The sequence below is a fragment of the Cinclus cinclus genome, chromosome 4, assembly GCF_963662255.1.
Source record: "Cinclus cinclus chromosome 4, bCinCin1.1, whole genome shotgun sequence".
NCBI lineage: Eukaryota > Metazoa > Chordata > Aves > Passeriformes > Cinclidae > Cinclus > Cinclus cinclus.
In genome coordinates this window covers 10,344,580-10,367,107 of record NC_085049.1, presented here as the reverse complement: position 1 = coordinate 10,367,107, position 22,528 = coordinate 10,344,580, and the positions used below count along the sequence as shown (strand labels likewise).

General features: G+C 41.0%; 1 protein-coding gene across 1 annotated transcript in view; it reads right to left on the bottom strand.

Moving 5' to 3' along the window:
* PHTF2 (putative homeodomain transcription factor 2) overlaps window positions 1–21,074 on the bottom strand; it is a 53,088-nt gene extending 32,014 nt beyond the window's left edge. Inside the window, exons 1-3 of the mRNA XM_062491562.1 lie at window positions 21,030–21,074; window positions 2,701–2,757; window positions 2,290–2,301 (exon numbers count right to left, since the gene is read on the bottom strand). Coding sequence (XP_062347546.1) covers window positions 2,290–2,301; window positions 2,701–2,757; window positions 21,030–21,074 — 114 coding nt within the window. The remainder of the gene's footprint in view (window positions 1–2,289; window positions 2,302–2,700; window positions 2,758–21,029) is intronic.
* Between the last annotated feature and the right edge of the window lie 1,454 nt (window positions 21,075–22,528).

Genomic DNA, 22,528 nt, shown 5'->3' with positions numbered 1-22,528 from the left:
TCTTGTTCACATTGGACAGTAAGGAAATCGAAGCATACAATTCATACAGAGTAAAATAAAATATTTCAAAAAATATTTAGGAAACAAATGGAATTATTATGAAAGTCATTTAACTGTTCTCATTCAAAAAGCATTTAAATTGGTGAACTGTACATTTCCACCATTGCCACGGTTCATCCATGTGGAAAAACACTACTAAAATGTAAACATTTAGTATAAACCAGAGCATAAAAACGAAATTATTGTCAATGAGAGACAGATCAGTGAAATCTGGTAGCGTTAATCTTTGTAAGAATAATATCAAGCAAAATGTTCAACTGAATACAGCTCAAAATATTTCTCACATCTAAATTAAACTGGATTTCTTTTTCATGCAGAAATAAAGATTAAAAAAAATCAAACTGATACAAGCTACATAATGTAGTCATTACCTAATCTGTCTGTTAGAAAAATGAGTTTGCTCAAACAAAAAAAAACCTAACACACAGAACTGAAACATGAATAGGATGAAATGTGCTCTGAGGATGACAAATAGAGACAACTAGCTGTATTTTAAATTCAAGCACTACAAAGACCTTATAATGCAAGATTTTTACAGAACTGCAGTCCTAAAGCTGCAGTAATTTTATGTGGAATGAGAAAAGAAGCCCATAATTAGAATTGGAAATTACCATAATTCTAGAATCAGCTACAGATTCTTGTGAATCTTGTGTAAGTGAGCTACTCCATTTCATAAAGAAAGCTGAAGCTTAAAAAGAAAATGCTGAATTATATAAAAATTTTCAAATGTATTATTGCTTATGGGCCACAAGAGCTCTCTTGAAAGTCTAAATAAAGATGTGCCTCTTGAAAGAAATAATCTCCTAGAAGCACATGCTCAATCCTAGGAAAAAATTATCACTGTGGTTCCCATTATGTTTTCATGTTAAAGAAAGAACTCTGAAAAAACTAAGTCAAGAGTACAACTTGACAGGACCTTCAGAGGAAATGAAATGGTGACTCATTCTTCAAAAATTCCATTGGTCAAACAGTACTTTCAGCATCCATGGACTTCACTGAGTTGGCTCCTGAACTGTTTGCCACACACAGTAGAAGCATTCCATTTATTCAGGTGCAATTTCTGCACTGTCTTAATGCATCACAAATCTCTAACATACACAGATAACAGCAGTATTTCAGATGGGTTATTTTTTTAAAATATTCAATGTTGTATAATGCCCAGACCCATCCAGTTAGTTCCTAGAATTTTTATTCAGAACCAAACACATTTCAGGTAAGCATTAGCAAAAGAAGGTTTAAATAAAAATGCTTAAAAGTAATTATTATTATTATTATTATTATTATTATTATTATTATTATTGTAAAACTTTTTTACACAAATTTTAAAATTAATCTTAATAGATCCTATTACAGTTATAACTAAATTATAAAATCTGTAGTAAGAGAAACTATTTTCTACTAAAATATAGGAATTTTTCAGATTTTTAGTGAAGTTAATTTATAAATCATTACATTATTTGTAAATTTAAAATGTCAAAGCTCCGTAGGAGATGAAAGCACAAAGTGCAATGCCTGAACTTAGTCATGTGCCTTGGTGTTACCCCAACTGCAATACACTCAACCCAAATTCAGACACCACCAGTAATTTGTTAGTTACTGGACTCCTGAGCCAAACAAGATGCTCTTTCCAGTCAGCACAGGGCACTATTTGCCCTGTAACTATTTGAATAACATGCTGTTACACAGCAGTTAATGAGCTCCTCTGGTAGCTGTGATGGGGTTTCATGGCCATGGGAAGAACTCTTCAAGCAGCCCCAGGCTCAGCTGTGATGCTGAAATACCATGGGGTTCAACTTTATGTGTGCATTTCTGTACAAAAACTCTGTAGCTCAGGTCAGTAACCATTCCCACAGAAGGCAAGCAAGCCCCCACATAGTTTTGTACTTGGGAGTGAAAAAAAAACATCCCCTAGTAAACTGAAGCAATGCACATTTTACTGATGTTAAGTAATGGCAATACATTGAAACTCATGCAGAAATAGCACAATACTTCCATGCTGCGTTGGAGGTAAAAAAAAAAAAAAAGGTTAATTGCAAGAAAATGTTAACTAAATTAACATCATGGGTATTTCATATACAACCCATAGAACTAGTACCTATAAGGATTGGTTCTTTTATCTCCAAAATTATTTAGCAATGTGGCAGACGCTGATGGTACTGTTAGTTAAACCAAAATGCACAGAACACTGTTAAACTGCTTGTTCAGAGAAACAAAGCCTGAGGTACTTACCAGTCTAATAAACTGTACAAAACAATGACAGCATCATAAAGGAGGGAATGTAAACTGCAGGTATAAGGTAACTAACTGAAAGCAAAGAGAGCTCAGATAACTGACATTAGAATTCATCACAAAGAAAAGTGAAAGACAGAGGTAGTAACACAACTAAGCCCTGTCGTAAGATAAGTGAAAAAGAAAAAAAAGTACTGAAATGCAGAAAGATGCATCACACTAAATGCTGCAGAGTTATTAATTATGTAAAATAAATAGAGCGTAGTATGCTGGTTGCATTTCATTACACTCCAGAAGTCTAGTTTTACTTTACTAGTATTAAATAGCACCACATACAATACAGACAATGTAGATTACTTCAGCATACACAACCACAAAAAAATTAAATGCTGTTAAATGCTGTTTTATTACCTTTATTTCTCTTTGCTCTACTGATTTTTCCCATATTTGTTGATCATACGCTCCAATCTAAAAAGAAAAAAAAATCTACATTAGGATTTAAAAAACACTGATCAAACAGAATCAAATCAACCTTCAACAAGAGAAACATGAAGCCAGCAAGTTATTTCCTTGGGGAGTTTACAAAGAAATTTTTATCTTCGCCATTCCATCTTGGCTGGACAGGATCAAGCTAATCTGTAATTGAACAGTGATAGAGAGGAGAGCTGAGCCTCACACAGCCCAGCCTCATCCCAGGACTTGTGCAAGTCCGAGCACTGGGCAGACCATACTCCCTCCCACCCCAGGTCAGGATTCCAGCCTCCATATGAAAGAGAGCAGAACTATGGCAGCTACACTGACATGGTCCTTCAGATAACTTCTAAAGAAATGTGCACATCTAATTGAACCCATACCCTCACCTAATTATTTTTTTAAACCATCTGTAATTCCCATTCCATTCTACCCACTTTTAAGCCAGATGGGTCTTTCAGCTTTAGCTCTTAACAGTGGACAGTAACCAGATATATGGTCAGGCTGGTAATCAACCAGTTTATAGCCCCAGGGAACCCAAAGAACATGAAGAAATAGTACCTTCCCCCAGTGACTGTCAGATACTGAGAGGAAGGGCAATCTTAAACTTCAGGATTTAAGACGGTGACAAGAGCAAGTCAATATATGAGACAAGACATCCAATTCTTGAAAGAAGTTACCAAATATCATCAGATTGCTTTGAACTCTACACAAACAGTATTTCTAGATAATAATCAGTAATAATAATCTTTTACTATGGCAATTTTAAAGCCTTGCCATCCCAGCTGTTCTACCTAGATATATAAATCGTGTGTATCTCACACAAACTGAGCAGAGAAGTGCAAGATCACTTTTAGGTCACGACAAAGAGACAGATGCAGTTCCTGAGATTCAAAGATCCTTTTCCAGCCTGCAGAGATGACAAGCAGCTCAGTCAGATACCTGACAGAGAGGAGAGAGGAACTCCCATCATCTGAGCAAACCTGCATAAATTCAATCTTACTGCAAGAGTGTGACTCCTTCCAGTTCACAACTGCAGCAGACATGAGACCCAAGCATACACCTTGTACCAGAAAACATTGTTCTCATTTTTCTTTTAGTATTTCAGCCCTCAGCACTAATTTAGATGATATAAAAGGAAACAAAAAAAAAAAAAAGAAAAAGTAATTCTTAATAAAAAGGATCTTTTAACCAGGGATCCAGCATAAATATAAAAAAAATCCTCAGGGAAACCAACACACAAACACCCACATAAACCAAGAAATCTAAAGGCATTTTCTGTGCCTCTAAACTTGGCCAATTAGTGGAAAATTAAAAAATTCTAATTTAGAGTAGTAAATTCCAAGGCATATTTAAGATTGAAAGTGAGATCAGAAAACTGAATTACTCTTTCCCAAATTTAAATAATATTTCCCATTCATAAGAGCTAAACAATTTCTATAGTTTGGTACTTTAAAACTTTGCAAAAGAAACAATCCACTGGCTGTTTGATAATAATAAATACTTTACACCTCACATTTGGGGAGAAAAAAAAAACAACTGTGGAAAATAACTAGGGAGCCAGGCACAGTAGTGGGCAGAATGAAGCACTTACTACAATTAAAGCAATAAAACCAAAGGAAGTTTAACAGCTAACTCCACCTGGATAACAGCCAGCAATTAAAAAGTCAATATATTGAATAACCACTCCACCCAGGCATTTATAGCTAATTGTTCTGGCTTTTCCTCTAGATACATTTCAAATGAAATTTCAGGCCTTTCTGGTTTTCATTAAATTTGCTAAGAAGAGCCCCAAGTGAAATTTCTGTGCAGCGTAATATTGCATCTTCCCCTCCCCGCTTCCAAAAAAATTTCTTTCTACAAGGACAGAAAGGGGGATGCAAGTCTGTGTCCCTCTCTGTTATGCAAGAGCCAAATGTGGAAGGAAGCCTTTGTGCCAATAAAGCTGCAAAGCAAACTCCATTCATAATTCCATTCATAGCTGAAACTGGTATAGAGTTGAAATTGTTGAAAACAGTGTTCTTCTTTTAGACAAGTAACAGAGCATTTGGTAAAGGAATTCTGGGAAACAGATCCCAGAACACATCTGATACAAGGAAGTCAACTGATTTAAAATCTTAACTATATTTTCCTACAAATATTTCTTTTCCCTCTTCAGGCAGCAGCTTCCATCGTTACAAAAAGACAAGGAGCAGGGATTTTGCTATTCGCATTTCTCATTTAATGCTGCCCTATAAAGCAATTCTTCCAGCAGGAGGTAAAATAAGAGAGCCAGAACTACTTTAAAGGGCAGGGTCCTTTACAACTCTTTTACTGGAGAAGTGGATCTGTCCAACCACCTCTGACCAACTTTAGTTACTGACCTCTGAGCACAGGACTGTTCAGTAAGGCATGCTGGTGTGAACTGAAAGGAGTGGAAGAGAGAATTACAGACAAGAGTACCATTCCAATCTCTCACATGGTTTTCATTGTTGTTTGGACTTTCTTTTTTAATCTACCTCGTATCACCTCTGTGTTTTAACAAAATTAAAGGAGCACTTCGGGGAGCAGGTGTGTGTGCCACTCAGCACACCAAATTCCAACCTGATACTCAACTTCCCTTCTCACAGTCTGCATAAGCATCCTTCTACACTTCTCCTCCAAATGTATCAGAGGAGAATACATGAAAACAAAGGCATCATTATAAACCAGCCTACTGGATACTGGCAAATTTCATTTCCCACATTAAACAAAAATAGGAAGAACTAACGCTACTGAAACAAGGCAAGTAAAAAACACAGGCATTAACTTTTTTTTTTCTCTCCTTCATGTCAGGAAAGCAGATTTAGAGTTTGTGAAATGTGTCTTGCAGAATTCATTGAAAGGTACCTTTTCATTTACAACAAACTAAATTATAACATATAATGATTACCAGAGATGTTAGGCACATGTATGAATTAAAATCAAAAACATAATCTGTGAATAAATTGAAGAATGTAAGTTAATACTAGCAAACCTTCCTAGTTTTAAATTATTGAGTGCACCAGCAATTCCAGCTTCAAAGAGTTTGGATTTACAAGTATTTGCATTTGAATTCTGTTTTATGTTAAATCCTATGTAAATCTAAAACAAATGTAGGCTCTTGGCTATTCATGTACTTCCTTACAACTGTACATACCTGCAGGACACAGAAAACAAGCCCAGCACCTAGACAAGCACCAAAGAAATTAAGCCCTAACGGCAAGTAAAGGAAGGAATAACCTTCCAGAGATAAGATCAGGTTGGAACCTGAATAATTTAAATATACACAAAACTTGATCAAAGCAAGGTCTCCCTCAATATGCAGCTGTCCCAGGGCTCCTCCACTGGCCAGGTATTCAAACTCCCTTGGCTGGATCTATTCTGCCAACAGAAATGCCCTGACCAACTCCAGTACTCATTTATTACCCACCCACTGTGTGTGGAGTCTCATCCCTTCACAGCTCCAAGTTCTGCACCATCCTTCAGAGAAAATTTAGAGTACAAAACACAGGAGTCAAAAAATGGTCCCGTTTTTAATTACACAATTGTAAGAAATTCTTCTAAAAGCTCTTAAAGACTTAGTGCAAGACTTTTCATGTAACAGCTTGTCACTGATACTTTCAATCCACCAGTTCATTACAACTGGAAATAAACTTTTCTTAAAGCAAACTATAAAACACAATACTCCTATTTTAAATTGATTTCATACAGAAATTTATTCTAATTTAATTTATTAAATATCTAATCCAAAGTTGTATTCTATAGCATTTAATATTTGTTATGACTTGGCAGAAAATAAATTAACAAAACGTTAGATGACAAATCTATTGCCTCATTTTGAGATGTAACTTTTATCACAAAGCATCAAAACAACCCTATTGTAGCAAACTTGTCAGTAATATGCTACAGATATTAAAAACTGTGGTATAACCTACCTGTAGCTGAAGGAGATAACGTAGTAAATGTTATTTTATACACAGTTTAAATCATTGTTGAGGGTTAGTTCTTTCTTTTTTTTTTTCCCTCTGTGGAATTTTCCCCATTGTCATGCTAAGATACCTGTTGACTGGGCCCTGGTGACAAGGGGGAGGGGACGGGAGGGAAGAAGCAAGCCCCTCGAGATTCAAACATCCAGAAGAGGAAGCGGAAGGCTGGGCCTCGGCCCATTTCCCCCGCGGAGTTGGGACGAGAAGGACGATCGCTGCCTCTCCTCCATCTCCAGCGTCAGGAAACCACCATCGGACCCTGCCCGGCTGTCTTCTCGCTGTGAACTACCACCATCCAGCACTCTGCTGAGCACCAGGACCGACACCGTGAGCGGAGAGCTCTCTCTCCATCTCTCTCTCCCCCTGGGACAGCTCTGCCATCACCCCCAGCCCTCCTGCGGCTCTGCGGGACCCGCCCGCCCCCAGCACCGGGAACTGCAGCTCAGGGAAAAGGTGCCTGCAGCCAAAAAACACTGGGACTGAGTCACTGTTCTGTTTGTGGGTAATTTCATAGCTGTTGTTGTTCTTGTTTGTCTTGTTAAATATACTAGTAAAGAACTGTTATTCCTACCCCCATATCTTTGCCTGAGAGCTCTCTTAATTCCAAAATTATAATAGTCGGAAGAATCACATTTTCTTTCAGTCCGAGGGGAAGCTTCTGCTTTCCTTGGCAAACACCTGTCCTTCAAACCAGGACAGATTTTGGTGCCCAACGTGGGGCCCGAGGGCATTGAGAGAAAAGGGTGAAAAAGGAATAACAGTTCTTGAGTTACCTCAGTTTTGTGTTAGGTGGCATCATGTTGTCCAGCTTACCGTGGTTTGGGCTCCATGTGGCCACAGCTTTATCTCTCCCATTTGCAATCCCTTACTTGAACATGGGTCCTATAACTCAGGCTGCTGTAACTATTATCCAGTTCCTTTTGTGGGCTGATAACGTGAGAAATTCATGCATTTTTAACTTCCTCTGGAAGGTGGGCACATGGATTCGGAGCCATCACACTCTAACTGTATGTTTTTGGGGCTACTTTAATAATGGTACATACTGTGAGGATATGACACCAGGGAAAATTTTGTCCCAACCCCTTACACAGTTTTTTGGGTCTGCTCCACCAGCTTTTGAGGGGTTCAAATCTCTTCTAAGCAGTAATGATATCATACAGTGGCTGACATTGCTAATAGGCCTTGTAAACCTGTTCTATTTAACATTCCGAGATGAGGGGAGATTGACTTGGATGACAACCCTGATACGTCCCCCAAGGAATAGGGATCCTGCCCCAGAGCCTGGCCCTGCCCCAGAGCCTGGCTCTGCCCCAGAGACTAAGGACTCTGCCCCAGAGCCTGACCCTGCCCCTGCCCCAGAGACTAAGGATTCTGTCCCAGAGCCTGACTCTGCCCCTGCCCCAGAGACTAAGGATTCTGCCCCAGAGACTAAGGATGTTGCCCCTGAGCCTGATTCTGCCCCAGAGCTCACCTCAGAAAGGAACCATCCAGAGTGGGTGGGGTTTCTAGTGAAGGAGATGGGCCAAATGCTGAAGGAGTACCTTTCCCCAGCTCTTGAGAAACTCTCCCTCTGCCTTAAAGAGGGAGAACCTGATGGTGCAGCAGTGGAACCCACAAATGTTACATCTCTCCAGGCTCCAGCTGAACTGCAAGGGCACTCACAGCCAGCAGCAGTTGCCCCCGTGGAAACTAGAAAGTCTAAGGTGAAAACAAAGCACCTAGATAATAAGGATCAGAAAGCAGGGCCCTCACAACCAGCAGGGGAGCCAGAGGTTGAGATCGTCACAGAGTCCCTGTCATACGAGAGTCTCCGTAATCTGCGTAAAGATGTTGTACGAAGGGGCCGTGAGGCTTTTACAACGTGGTTACTGCGGGTCTGGGACCTTATGGGTACAGGTATGCAGCTGGATGGTACTGAGGCAAGGAATTTGGGACCCCTAACCCAGGACTCAGGTGTGGATCACATATTCGTAAGGGAACCAGGCCCCCTTTCCCTCTGGGAGCAGCTTTTAATGAGTGTAAGAGAGAGGTTTGTCCACAGAGAGAGAATGCAGGAGCACCACCATAGAATGCGCTGGAAAACCGCTGAGGAGGGGATCCAACAGCTGAGAGAAGTAGCAATACTGGAAGTACTCTTTGGGAGGGGTGGACAACATGACAATGACCCCGACAAGGTCAGGTGCACAGGGCAGATGTTGTGGAATCTGGCACACCTGGGGCCATCTCAATACACCACATTCATTGCAGCCATTAATGCTGACACCAACCACGAGACAGTGGGTTCTGTTGCCGATAAGCTCAGAAATTTTGAGAGTATAATGAATGGCCCAATGCAGGCTCAGGTCTCTGCCGTGATTAGGGAACTCAGAGAGGAGTTCAAGGAGGAGATAAGAGGGGTGAGGGAGGAGATGAGGAAGGTCAATGCAGCACCAGTGCGAGTCACAGATCCCAGAGTTAGAGCCCAACGTCCCCCAGCTAAGGAGAGAGGATACACCCCACGAGCTGACCTGTGGTTCTTTCTGCGTGACCATGGGGAAGACATGAGGAGGTGGGATGGGAAACCCACTTCTGCCCTGGCAGCGCGGGTGCGTCAACTCAAGGAGGGAAACACTAACCAAGGGAGCTCCACTAAAGTGAAGGTAGCCTCAACTTCCCATAACCAAGATGCAGGGTAATACAAAAGGGAGGATGATTTGTCAGATCCCCTTGAGGGAACCTCCAACATGTATGCCCAGGAAGGAAATAATAACCAGTGCTAGAGGGGCCCTGCCTCTAGCCAGGGAGAGGCACGGGAAAACCGGGTCTTTTGGACGGTGTGGATCCGATGGCCTGGCACATCAGAGCCACAAAAACATAGGGCATTAGTTGACACTGGTTCACAGGTCACCCTAATACCATCAGAACATGTTGGGGAAGAGCCTGTTTCTATTGCTGGGGTGACAGGGGGATCACAGGAATTGACTTTGCTGGAGGCTGAGGTGAGCCTGACTGGGAAAGAGTGGCAGAAGCATCCAATTGTGACTGGCCCAGAGGCACCGTGTATTCTAGGCATAGACTTCCTGAAGAATAGCTATTACAAAGACCCAAAGGGACTCAGGTGGGCTTTTGGAATAGCTGCTGTAGAGGCAGAAATCATTAAGCAATTGAACACCTTGCTTGGACTGTCAGAGAACCCATCTGTAGTGGGACTCCTGAAGGTGAAGGAGCAGCAAGTGCCAATTGCCACCTCCACAGTGCACCACCGGCAGTACAGGACAAATCGAGATGCCGTGATCCCCATCCACAAGATGATCCGTGAGCTGGAGGGCCAAGGGGTGGTCAGCAAAACCCACTCACCCTTCAACAGCCCCATCTGGCCTGTGCGCAAGTCTGATGGAGAATGGAGATTGACTGTGGACTATCGTGCATTGAATGAAGTGACTCCACCGCTGAGCGCTGCCGTGCCGGACATGCTGGAACTCCAGTACGAGCTGGAGTCCAAGGCAGCAAAGTGGTACGCCACCACTGACATTGCCAATGCATTTTTCTCCATTCCTCTGGCAGCAGAGTGCAGGCCTCAGTTTGCTTTCACCTGGAGGGGCGTGCAGTACACCTGGAACCGACTGCCCCAGGGGTGGAAACACAGCCCCACCATCTGCCATGGACTGATCCAGGCTGCACTGGAAAAGGGTGAAGCTCCAGAACATCTGCAATACAGTGATGACATCATTGTGTGAGGGAACACGGCAATGGAAGTATTTGAGAAAGGAGAAAAGATCATCCAGATTCTGCTGGGAGCCGGCTTTGCCATCAAGAGGAGCAAAGTCAAAGGTCCTGCCCGAGAGATCCAGTTCCTGGGAGTAAAGTGGCAAGACGGGCGGCGCCAAATCCCCACTGAGGTCATCAATAAGATCACCGCGATGTCTCCACCAACCAACAAGAAGGAAACACAAGCTTTCCTAGGTGCCATAGGCTTTTGGAGAATGCACATTCCTGAGTACAGCCAGATCATGAGCCCTCTCTACCTGGTCACCCGGAAGAAGAACGAATTCCACTGGGGCCCTGAGCAGCAGCAAGCCTTTGCCCAGATCAAGCAGGAGATCGCTCATGCTGTAGCCCTCGGCCCAGTCAGGACGGGACCAGAGGTGAAGAATGTGCTCTACTCTGCAGCCGGGAACAAGGGCTTGTCCTGGAGCCTTTGGCAGAAGGTACCTGGTGAGACCCGAGGCCGACCTCTGGGATTCTGGAGCCGAAGTTACAGAGGGTCTGAAGCCAACTACACCCCAACAGAGAAGGAGATCTTGGCTGCTTATGAAGGAGTTCAAGCTGCCTCAGAAGTGATTGGCACAGAAGCACAGCTCCTCCTGGCACCCCGACTACCAGTGCTGGGGTGGATGTTTAAAGGGAAGGTCCCCTCTACCCACCACGCCACCGATGCCACATGGAGCAAGTGGATTGCCCTCATCACACAGCGCGCCCGTATCGGAAACCCAAATCGCCCTGGGATTTTAGAAATAATTACAAACTGGCCAGAAGGTGAAAATTTTGGTCTTGCCAATGAAGAGGAGCAAGAACAAGTGACCCGGGCTGATGAAGCCCCGCCATACAACCAACTGCCAGCAGATGAAACTCGCTACGCTCTTTTCACTGACGGTTCCTGTCGCATCGTGGGGATGAACCGGAAGTGGAAAGCAGCCGTATGGAGCCCCACACGACAGGTTGCACAAGCTACTGAAGGAGAAGGTGGATCAAGTCAACTTGCTGAACTCAAAGCCGTTCAGCTGGCCCTGGACATTGCTGAAAGAGAGAAGTGGCCAAAGCTTTACCTTTACACTGATTCATGGATGGTAGCCAATGCTCTGTGGGGCTGGCTGGAAAGATGGAAAAAAGCTAACTGGCAACGTAGGGGAAAACCCATCTGGGCTGCTGATGAGTGGAAAGACATTGCCAGTCGGGTAGAGAAGCTACCTGTAAAGGTCCGTCATGTAGATGCCCATCACACCAAGAGTCGGGCTAATGAGGAGCACCAACACAATGAGCAAGTAGATCAGGCTGCAAGGATAGAGGTGTCACAGATAGACTTAGACTGGCAACACAAGGGAGAGTTGTTCCTGGCTCGATGGGCCCATGATGCCTCAGGTCACCAAGGCAGAGATGCTACCTATAAGTGGGCACGAGACCGAGGGGTGGATCTCACCATGGACAGTATTTCCCAGGTTATCCATGACTGTGAGACGTGTGCTGCCATCAAGCAAGCCAAGCGAGTGAAGCCCCTCTGGTATGGGGGGCGGTGGTCCAAATATAAGTATGGGGAGGCCTGGCAGATTGACTACATCACACTGCCTCAGACACGCCAAGGCAAGTGCTACGTGCTGACCATGGTGGAAGCCACCACTGGATGGTTGGAGACCTACCCTGTGCCTCATGCCACTGCCCGCAACACCATCCTGGGCCTGGAAAAACAAGTCCTTTGGAGACATGGTACCCCTGAGAGAATTGAGTCAGACAATGGGACTCATTTCAAGAACAGCCTCATAAGCACCTGGGTCAGAGAACACGGCATCGAGTGGGTGTACCACATTCCTTATCACGCACCAGCGGCTGGGAAAGTGGAACGGTGCAATGGGCTGCTTAAAACCACCTTGAAGGCACTGGGTGGGGGGACTTTCAAGAACTGGGAGATTAATCTACCAAAGGCCACATGGTTAGTGAACACCCGAGGTTCCACTAATCGAGCAGGCCCTGCCCAGTCTGAGCCCTTGAGAACACCAGATGGGGACAAGGTTCCAGTGGTGCATATGAGAGGTATGCTAGGAAAAACTGTTTGGGTGAACCCTGCCTCCAGCAAAGACAATCCAATTCGGGGGGTGGTTTTTGCTCAAGGGCCAGGGTGTACCTGGTGGATCATGCAAAGGGATGGAAAGACCAGATGCATACCCCAAGGAGACCTTGTTTTAGGGTGAACTACCTACAATACTGTGTCTGTATCTGTAACTGTATGGATGTCTATAATTTGAAGATTTTTAATTTGATTTGGCATGATGGTAGGGGAAAATTCGGGGTGGATAATGTTGAGGGTTAGTTCTTTCTTTTTTTTTTTTCCCTCTGTGGAATTTTCCCCATTGTCATGCTAAGATACCTGTTGACTGCGCCCTGGTGACAAGGGGGAGGGGACGGGAGGGAAGAGTGAAACCCCTCGAGATTCAAACATCCAGAAGAGGAAGCGGAAGGCTGGGCCTCGGCCCATTTCCCCCACGGAGTTCGGACGAGAAGGACGATCGCTGCCTCTCCTCCATCTCCGCCATCCCAGCATCGGGAAACCACCATCGGACCCTGCCCGGCTGTCTTCTCGCTGTGAACTACCACCATCCAGCACTCTGCTGAGCACCAGGACCCACACCGTGAGCGGAGAGCTCTCTCTCCATCTCTCTCTCTCCCCCTGGGACAGCGCTGCCATCACCCCCAGCCCTCCTGCGGCTCTGCGGGACCCGCCCGCCCCCAGCACCGGGAACTGCAGCTCAGGGAAAAGGTGCCTGCAGCCAAAAAACACTGGGACTGAGTCACTGTTCTGTTTGTGGGTAATTTCATAGCTGTTGTTGTTCTTGTTTGTCTTGTTAAATATACTGGTAAAGAACTGTTATTCCTACCCCCATATCTTTGCCTGAGAGCTCTCTTAATTCCAAAATTATAATAGTCGGAAGAATCACATTTTCTTTCAGTCCGAGGGGAAGCTTCTGCTTTCCTTGGCAAACACCTGTCCTTCAAACCAGGACAATCATGCATCCCACTCCTCCTCAATGCCAAGATTTTACCCAGTCTATCCAACTCAGTTACCTCTAGTACAGTCAGTTCTGGAGACCCCCCCACCTCAATAAACACCAAGTAAAGAAGACAAAAGGGATTCTGTCTGTTTATGCATCTGCACATTTAGCAACCATTCTTCAAGTACCTACAAAAATTTTCAGTATATAAGGAATACAACTGAAAACTGCAGCCACTCCTTCACAACAGAGAAGCAGGTGTTTAACATCCTAAATTAACAAGGTATAATAAATTTTCAAATAGGTTTTCTTGAAGAAAAAATTTCCCACAAGTAATCATTTAAAAAAACCCCTAACTTGTACATGACTTGGCACAGGAAATTACAATTACACGTTTGATAATCTGATAAAGCCAGCTCTTTACTGAAAGATTAAATAAATTTGAGATCCTTTTTAAGTGCAGACTCCTCATAACATTTCCAAAGTTTAAGAGATATGTGCATCTCTTGCAATTACCTAAAATAACTGCACTTACTCTCTCCCAATCAAATACATCAGGAAGCATTTGATCAAATTTCTTCATACATCTGAAATTTGGCACCTGTACAGTTTGGTTGTGTAACAGAAATAACAATTAGATTAAGTAAATAGTTAAGCTATTGAAAACACAGCAATATTTAGTTCAAAGCGCTCTGGAAAGGGCTTTAGCACTGCACAGTGTTTCTTCCCAGGGCCTGTCTAGTAACAAGCCACGTGTGCATCAAGATTGAATTTGAGCTTTGTGAATGACACTGATATTCACTTTAAGCTAATGTAGTGATGGTATCAACCTGTAGCCCAATACTCACAAGGCCCTTCTGATTCTAATGGAATTGATCAATATTTCATGAGGCATTTATAATTTATGACCAAGCAGACTAGCAAAGATTATAATTCTAAGAATACATAGTATTTCCTCTTGGATCTTAAAACTTTAATATTTACCAGTAATGAAACTTGTGTGCTAAACTTCGCACTTTGAAACCTCTAAACACTTTTACAAGCCATATCACAACAGTATTACAAATCCAAAATATGTAAGATCTAGAGTTTGGTAAATAAATAAGTTGCTTCCTTGAATTGTCTGACACCTTATTAAAATATTTAATTCTAAAACATTAGCTAATATGCTTTATTAACTTCTATAGTCAAACATAATTTAAATGACTGTATGTTTTTCTGTATCAATTTTAGTATTAAGATATGAATATATAAATAATTTCTATACAGGAAATATTATTAATTTTCACAATTTGTCTCATTTTCTCAAAAATTTAGAACAGGATTATTAAAAGTTTTTTCTAAATTCCAGTTTACTTCTTACATGAACTAAGCCCCGTTGCAGTAAAGGCAATATTCTAGTAGCTCAGCAGTATAATTATCTCTGTTGTAGTAGATTTCTAGTCTTGGGATGCAGATTTTTCTGGATACTTTTAATTTTCAAGGGTGGTAGGTTTTTTTTCAATCCTGTTTATGGCTAGACAAGCTAAACTAAGACAAACTTAGTCAATAAACCATAGATAGAAATCACCATATGACAGCTGTACACTGTCTGTTAACAGCAAACAGTTTAGTAGCTTTTAGTGAAATGGAGAAGGAACAGTGAAGGGATTAAGGTTCTATATCCTAAGGTACAGAGCCTTGAATTATAATTGCTCAGTTGTTACCTCTCATTTTAATATATCCTGATATACCTCCATTCTCCCTGTTTGGTGCCAGAGGAAGAGCTGAAACCAGCTATTTAGAGTAAAATAAGCAAGTGATTCAAAATTTTAAGAAGAGTTATTTATTATTAACTATCTGAATTGCCAATCAATGACCCACTTAAATTCTGCCAATAACTGCAACAGCACTGTATTTACAGCCATTTCACTGAACTAAGTTTTACTTCAGAGATACCATCACTTTCAGAGTCCAGTAATAGCTAATTAAACATTTATCAACTACATACTAATGTTTTTGTCTGAATTATTCTTTACAGATTAATTCTTCTTAAGATTTGCCAGCCATACTTATTTATTGCTCTGAGTAATGGTCTACAAATTTAAAGATATCTACAAAAACCACAAAACATCTCTTTTCATCACACCATTAAACATAAAGAAAAACTATATGCAGAGGAACAGTTAGAAATCATTTGTAGGTTAAACTAAATGAGAGTGCAGGAACAGCCAAAGCTAGACACAGCAATCCCTTTCCTAGGTCCATGGCTACATTATTGCCAACAACACCCAGCTACTCTCCAAGCTTTAAGGATTTAAGACTTCTGAAGAATTTTATTTTTTTTTTTAAATGATAGTATAGTTGCACAAAACAAAATAGCCTCAAGATGTAACTGGGAGAAGAAAACCACTCTGACAGGCTCATTATTCAGTATAATTCCATGAAGACCTCTGAAAATCCAGCAACTTTACTGGTGTTGCAACTAGGCGTTGCCCTTATGTCCCTGATCATTTTTATTTCCCACAGCATGTTTTCCTTGTTGCCCCTGCATTTGTCAGGGTGGCTAAAAGATCAACCAGATCATGCAAGAAGAGAAAAGAAAAAGTTAGGCTGTAATTTCACAAGCCCTAATTAAACAATTTAAGAATCAGAGAACCCTTTTCAAAACAGAGGGATTTCATTTCCTTGCTCCCCTGCCATTAAATAGGTTCATCTCCTTGTAGGCTCACAGTCTTAGTTTTAGCTGGATGATTTTCCTGACCAAGTTCACTAAATAAATGTATGAAAGCCTGTGGAAAGGCAAAGCAGGCACAGAAGCCTATAGGCAGGCAAAATGCAAGCCTGCTTCGTTCAGCCACAGCCCCAGATGGGAGTGATCTTTTGCACCAGATTCAGAAACCAGAGTTTTCCCTCACCAAACCAGGCACTGAAGGTAAATCCCCACTAGGTTAGGCAACCACTTGAGTACCAGATGTGGAAGGAAACTCTGTCTGAACACACATTTTCTTCCTCAGTGCTCTGACAAATGCCAGCTCCAACACTTGTCAAGTTTCAACACTTGAAGTCAGACCTTTTTAAACCAATGCAGTTTCAGCATCAAAAGCTTTAGGTACAAAAGCTATACAAGCCTGCCCATTAGGCAAAAACTGCCTTTGGTACCAGGGTGAATAATGCATCACGTGAATTCAGTGCCAAATAGGAAATCAGGTGGTTTCAAGGTAGGATATAACTTTCATTTAATTCCTCCATTATTAACTCAATACAGGGACCAGGTTAGAAAAGTTAAAGCACTGACAGAGTTAAACTGATAAAAGAACTGATAAGAGTGGGCAGGGACCTCAAGGGCAACACAAACAAGCTTCTACAGGTTTGCTGATGACAGAAAGAATGCTAGGAAAAATGTGGGCCCTCTGTTGAAAGAAACAGGAGAGCTGGTTACCAGGGATATGGAGAAATTTGAGGTACTCAGATATTTTTGCCTTGGCCTCCACTAGCAACTGCTCCAAGCTGCAACCTGCTCTAGAAGACATCCCTGCCCATGGTGGGGGGGGTTGGAACATGATGAATTTTCAGATCTCTTCCAATCCAGACCATTCTGTGAATCTAAGTAGGCAAGTATAATCTTGGACTCATGAGCTGTAAAACACTGAATATTAAGATCTTAAAACAATGCCATCGGAACTCTAATTTTGCCCTTTAAAGCCATGAGAGAGAAAACCTCTAATTTATTTTATTGTGCCCTTTAACAGCTGTACCCAAGGGACACCCAAAGCAGCAGAAAGCAGCGTTGGCAAAGTTAAATGGTATGCAATCAGGTGCACAATTCAGCCTCAATTCATTAAGTTCCATTCTGCCTTCCCCTACAACCACCCCCAAGAGAAGGAACAACATAATTGTACAAATTTGTTGGCAATATTGCAGGAGAGTTTCCCATTTTAGCAGCAAGGCTTCTGTAAGGATTGAAAATCAGAAAGTTGTTGAGGTAAATTTATATATCTTCTCCAAACTGGAAACAAGACCAAAAATTCCATCTATTATTATCTGTAAAACTTGAAAGTACTATAAAAATTAATGCAAAAAAGTTACGAGCAATAGAAGCAGTATTTTAAATTATTCATAACTTTATTATTTTTAACATCAGTTACTGTTACTCAGGCAAGACTTAAGTACATATATACTATCAGTACCTCACAAAAGTTACGCCACCAGATACTGAAATGGTTTTCAGTGAATGTGGGGTGTCGTAATTTTTTTCACAGGAAACACTATGACGGCATTCTCCATAAAATTAATCAATTACCAAGCCCAAGCAATTTCAGCACTGTGGAACATACACATAATCCTAATGCTGTTAACCAAGTGGTGCATCTGTGTGAGCAGGAGCTCAGTAGCTGCCTGGAACCCTTCCAGAGAGCGATGCAGACACTCCTGCCACTCCCTTTTATTGCAAGAAGCAGGGCAGCTCCCAGGGCTGAAAACAAGCCAGACAAACCCTTTGTCACACACAAGTATCTCAGCACTGTACCCCCTAGTGCATCAAGAAACACAGCAGAGGTTTCATTTATTTTCATTTCTACAGAGCCAACCCATATCTAGCAGATTTCGTGCCTTGAAAAAGTATTTGCATTGGTTGGGAAACGCAAGCAATCACTGGAAGCACTAAAACTGCATCCATACAATCTTGTATCTCAAATAACAAGCTTCTGTAATACCACCCTGAAATCTTTCAGTACAACTTAAAATAATTCAGAATTGATTACTGCATTTTTTTGCAAGACAGTAATCAGGAGCTCCAGTGCAATAAAAACACTGGAAAAAATATAAATTATTTGACAATAAAATCTATGGTCAAAACAGAAAAACACGTTTACATAATAAAAGGTCTGACCTTTTAAACAATTAAGGGTATTACTAAATCATCCTGGTGTAAGGAGCTCAATTTCAGACAATAGTATGAGTCATGAGTAAACATGCTGTTTGCAAAACTTGCCTAAAGTAGGGCTGGAAGAGTTCAATTGCTTAACTTTTTCCATTGAATAGATATAAAAATGTCTCCTGCTTGAGAAACCAACAGAGCTTTGAAACTCAGTAGAGAGACACATGAAATAAATATATTTAAAAACACATTAAAATTGAAAACTAAGAAGGACAAGGAGCAAGTTATCTGCTCAGTATTTCTTACACAGCCCCAACCTACTCAAATACTTCTCAGTCATGTATAACTAGAAATACCAGAAGTTAATGTTCTTTTTCAAGACATTCATACACCAATTTATTAATCTGAAAACACCTCCTCAAAACAACAGCTTATTTTTCTCATTTCATCATAGAGGCAAGTAATATCAATTTGATCAATACTGACTGCAACCCTGTCTCTCCCTTGCCCCACACACAAAGTTCTACTGCCAAAATGTGCTACATTTTGATCCTTCCCCACTTTCAATTCCACTTACAGCTGTGTTGAGTCAGATCTAATCAGTGGGACAACTATGACACAATAAAAACTGAAATTAAAATTTAAAACTGGAAGCAAATGACAGGTAAAAGTTCAGTATCTTGATATCATATGCAAGGATAAAAAAAAAACCAAAACTGGTATCAACTGAACACCAACACAACTCTTTCTGTTCCCCAAATTGAAATCTTTGGTTTAAACAATAAATCCATGGGGAAAAAATACTGTGGCGTGTAATAGATTTAAACAAATAATTAAATTAGCAAAATCATGGGCATAGATGAAAGAGTCTAGATACTCCCAGGAACAGATCACACACATCACACTACTAAAAAACTCTTCAGAATTACCAGCCCAATCCTGAAGGAGCCGCATTTTTTGGTACCTAAGAAACTACAGTCTAATTCACATGAACATCTGCAACTTTTCTGCAATACAGACATTTGTCTCAAAACATGACACTTCCTCATACTAAAGCAGCATAACTTGCTCATTTAGCAGACCCCAGCCCATATGTGGACTGCAACTAAATTTTGTTCACACCAGGGAAAAGACCAACATCTGGTTTATACATGAGCTTATCTCTCCTGAAGACAGCTCAGTCCTTGCAGAAGTAACAGAAGCCGCCCCAACACAACTCCTTGCCATAAAGTCACTGTGCAATTCCTGGATGAGCAGACCTCTGTAAAAGCTTAGAGATTCACCACAGAAATGCTGGTTTTACCATGAACGAAAAAAAATGGAAATGTATGAAATCATTGGAAAAAACGACAGAGCAAGGGTTAAAAGAATGACCTGTACTGATAACAAGTAATCCTGTTAGGAGCAGTGCCCTGGGAAAAGAAAAAACTGAGGAATGGGTTGTTCATATCAAGACCAGAAGGCCTGTCCTCTGTAAAATCACACACACAGTGACTCCTCTTGCCCTCCTAACATCAGGAGGATGGACAGTTGGAGCATATCATATGTGCAACTCCTTTTACTGTATGACCAACAGGAAAGAAAACAGACATGTATTTGAGAAAAAAACAAAAAAACAAGCAAACACAAGACCAAAACCAACGAGACAACAAACATGAACTTCACTTAAAATTTACAGACTGCAGTGCATCATCACCAACAAAAACAACCTCAGATATGATGAGGACCTGACACCCAGCATCTCTTGCACTGCACAAAGGGATTCTGGCCAGAGCAAACACAAACACAGCTTGGTGTTTAGATATCAGTATTCTGATATCACTACACAGTGAGTGAATTAAGTGTATGAAAAGAATGAGTGGAAGCAGGTAAAATCAACATCACTCCCCTTCCATTGGATCCTGCATTGAATTCCATTACAGTAGATCTTTTACAAGTCATCTTCCAAATCACAGTAAGCGGTTAAAAAAACCCACAAAATTCGTCATTCAATTCTGAATTATTTTCAATACATAACTGAATAATTGGTATAAATTAAGTCAGCAAAATTGATTTTTCTACTCTTTCAACTGTTCATTATTTCACTGTTGTAAAGACCTCAGCAAAGCAGACTCGCATTACCTTGCTTTTATAAAGTAACCATTGGTTTGCTAGAAGCTAACCAGAATTTCTCTTTTGAAGACCACTGCCATTATCTGCATAAGAACAAGATGTACCCTCTCCAAAGGACAGCTACAGTCCCAAGGAGAACACTAACTCACAGAAACTTATTAAACCACAGAGAGACAAGACTCTCTCTTTCAGGCACATATTGCACAGGTTTTTTGTTACTGTCAGAAAATTTGTTTTAATTCTTACTTTCTACTTAAATACAAGGATTCTTTTCTGTGCAACAGAAAACATTCTCATACAACATTCTCCTGTACATTAATTAACACATTACTGAGAATGCAAAATTTGATTTTTTGCAGAGCACAGGAAACCAAGGGAAGCAAGCAATTTCCAGCAAAGACCAAAAGCTATTTCATGTCACTAAATACAGTCACTAAATACTTATTTACCTATGGAAGAAAAGTGTCAAGGTACTCACTCTGATACAATGCTAAAGTAATGCATAAGTATTTTATATTTTTATATTAACACATAAACACAGTAGGCCACCATAAAAACAAATAGAAATCTTACCTTTTTCTGGTACCAAACTATAGCATCAGTTACTTTGGACGCCATTTATTCCACTGAATTCACAGAGTCATTTTAGGCTGTTAACAGAAAGAGACACAACTTTACTTCCACTTCTCTTATGAAGGCCAAACAGGGAATGCAGAAACACTCCCAATTAACTGCAAGTCACTGAACACTGTATTTACTTTACACATTGCCTCATTTCTATTCTACTAAGAGTTCAGGCTTTCCCTCTAGGCAAACAAAAAACTACAAATCTGCTGCTACAGGACATCAGAAGCCCCAGTTTTGCCCTTCCTTCCCAGTAAAACAGGCTGCACAGAGATGATCTGTCACTGTCTCAGAGGAATCTCACAAGTGTTTTATTACATGCAGCTTTTTTTTTTTCCTGATAAATTAAGCAACCTATAGTTATTTGCCCAACACAATACTCTGAAGTCCAGAAATAATTATGTTATAAAATGCAAGAAAAATTAATACGGACTATTAGATATAATTGGGAAAAAAAAAAAAAAAAACAGTATCAGTGCTAGAACTTCACTAATCATAATTCATATTCTCATGAAAACAGTAGAGCAAAATTAAGTCAAAAAGAGAAAACCAAGGAAGAATGATATAGTTCCTTTAATGGTAACAAATACCAATAGCATTACTTAATCTTTGATGCCACTGTAATCAGTTTTCAGAATGAAAAAAGAGACCAAAACCCAAACTTTCAGCCTATGTAAAATATTTGTATCTCAAAACTAATTTTTTCAGTCTTCTTCCATGTAATCAGTCAGCCAGAGTTTGTTAAGAAAAAAAAAAAAAAAAAAAGGAAGAAAAACATAGAAAGCCTTCAGGTGTATCTGTGTCTCTTGTACTGGGAAGCCCAGAACTGGACCCAGCAGCCCAGGCGTGCCCTCACTGGTGGCAAGGACATGGTGAAGGATGCCATAAAGGATGGCAGTGGCTTTAGTCCCTGAACACCAAACTATACATCAAACATTTTCCAAGATCCATCTGCCATAAAAATATTACACTTACTATAAGACTGTGAGTATCAACAATAATATTACATCTTCATTAGAAGGAAGCAAGAATTATTAACCTGTAGGGAGTTTTTATAGTAAAAGATTATTTGGGACTCTACCTCTTGATTTAAAGACATTTGTTTACAGCCTTTACACAAATAAGAAAGGAAAAGAAAAATGTAACATTCAACAAATGGGATGGGAACCAAAACTGCACAATAGATTAAAATGAGCGTCTTTATGAAAGACCTAAGCATTAGAGTAACTCTTAACACTTCACTGTACATTATTCATCACAAAGAAAATCAGGGTTTGGGTTGTTTTGGTTTTTTTTAAAGCAGGTACTAACCATATGAAGTTCAACAAGGGGAAGTGCCAGATTCTGCACCTGGGACAACCCCGGTTGCATGTAAAGTCTGAGGAACAAGAGGCTGGAGGGAAGCTGCAGAAATGGGGCTGGGGATCCTGGTCAGTGGCAAGTTGAAC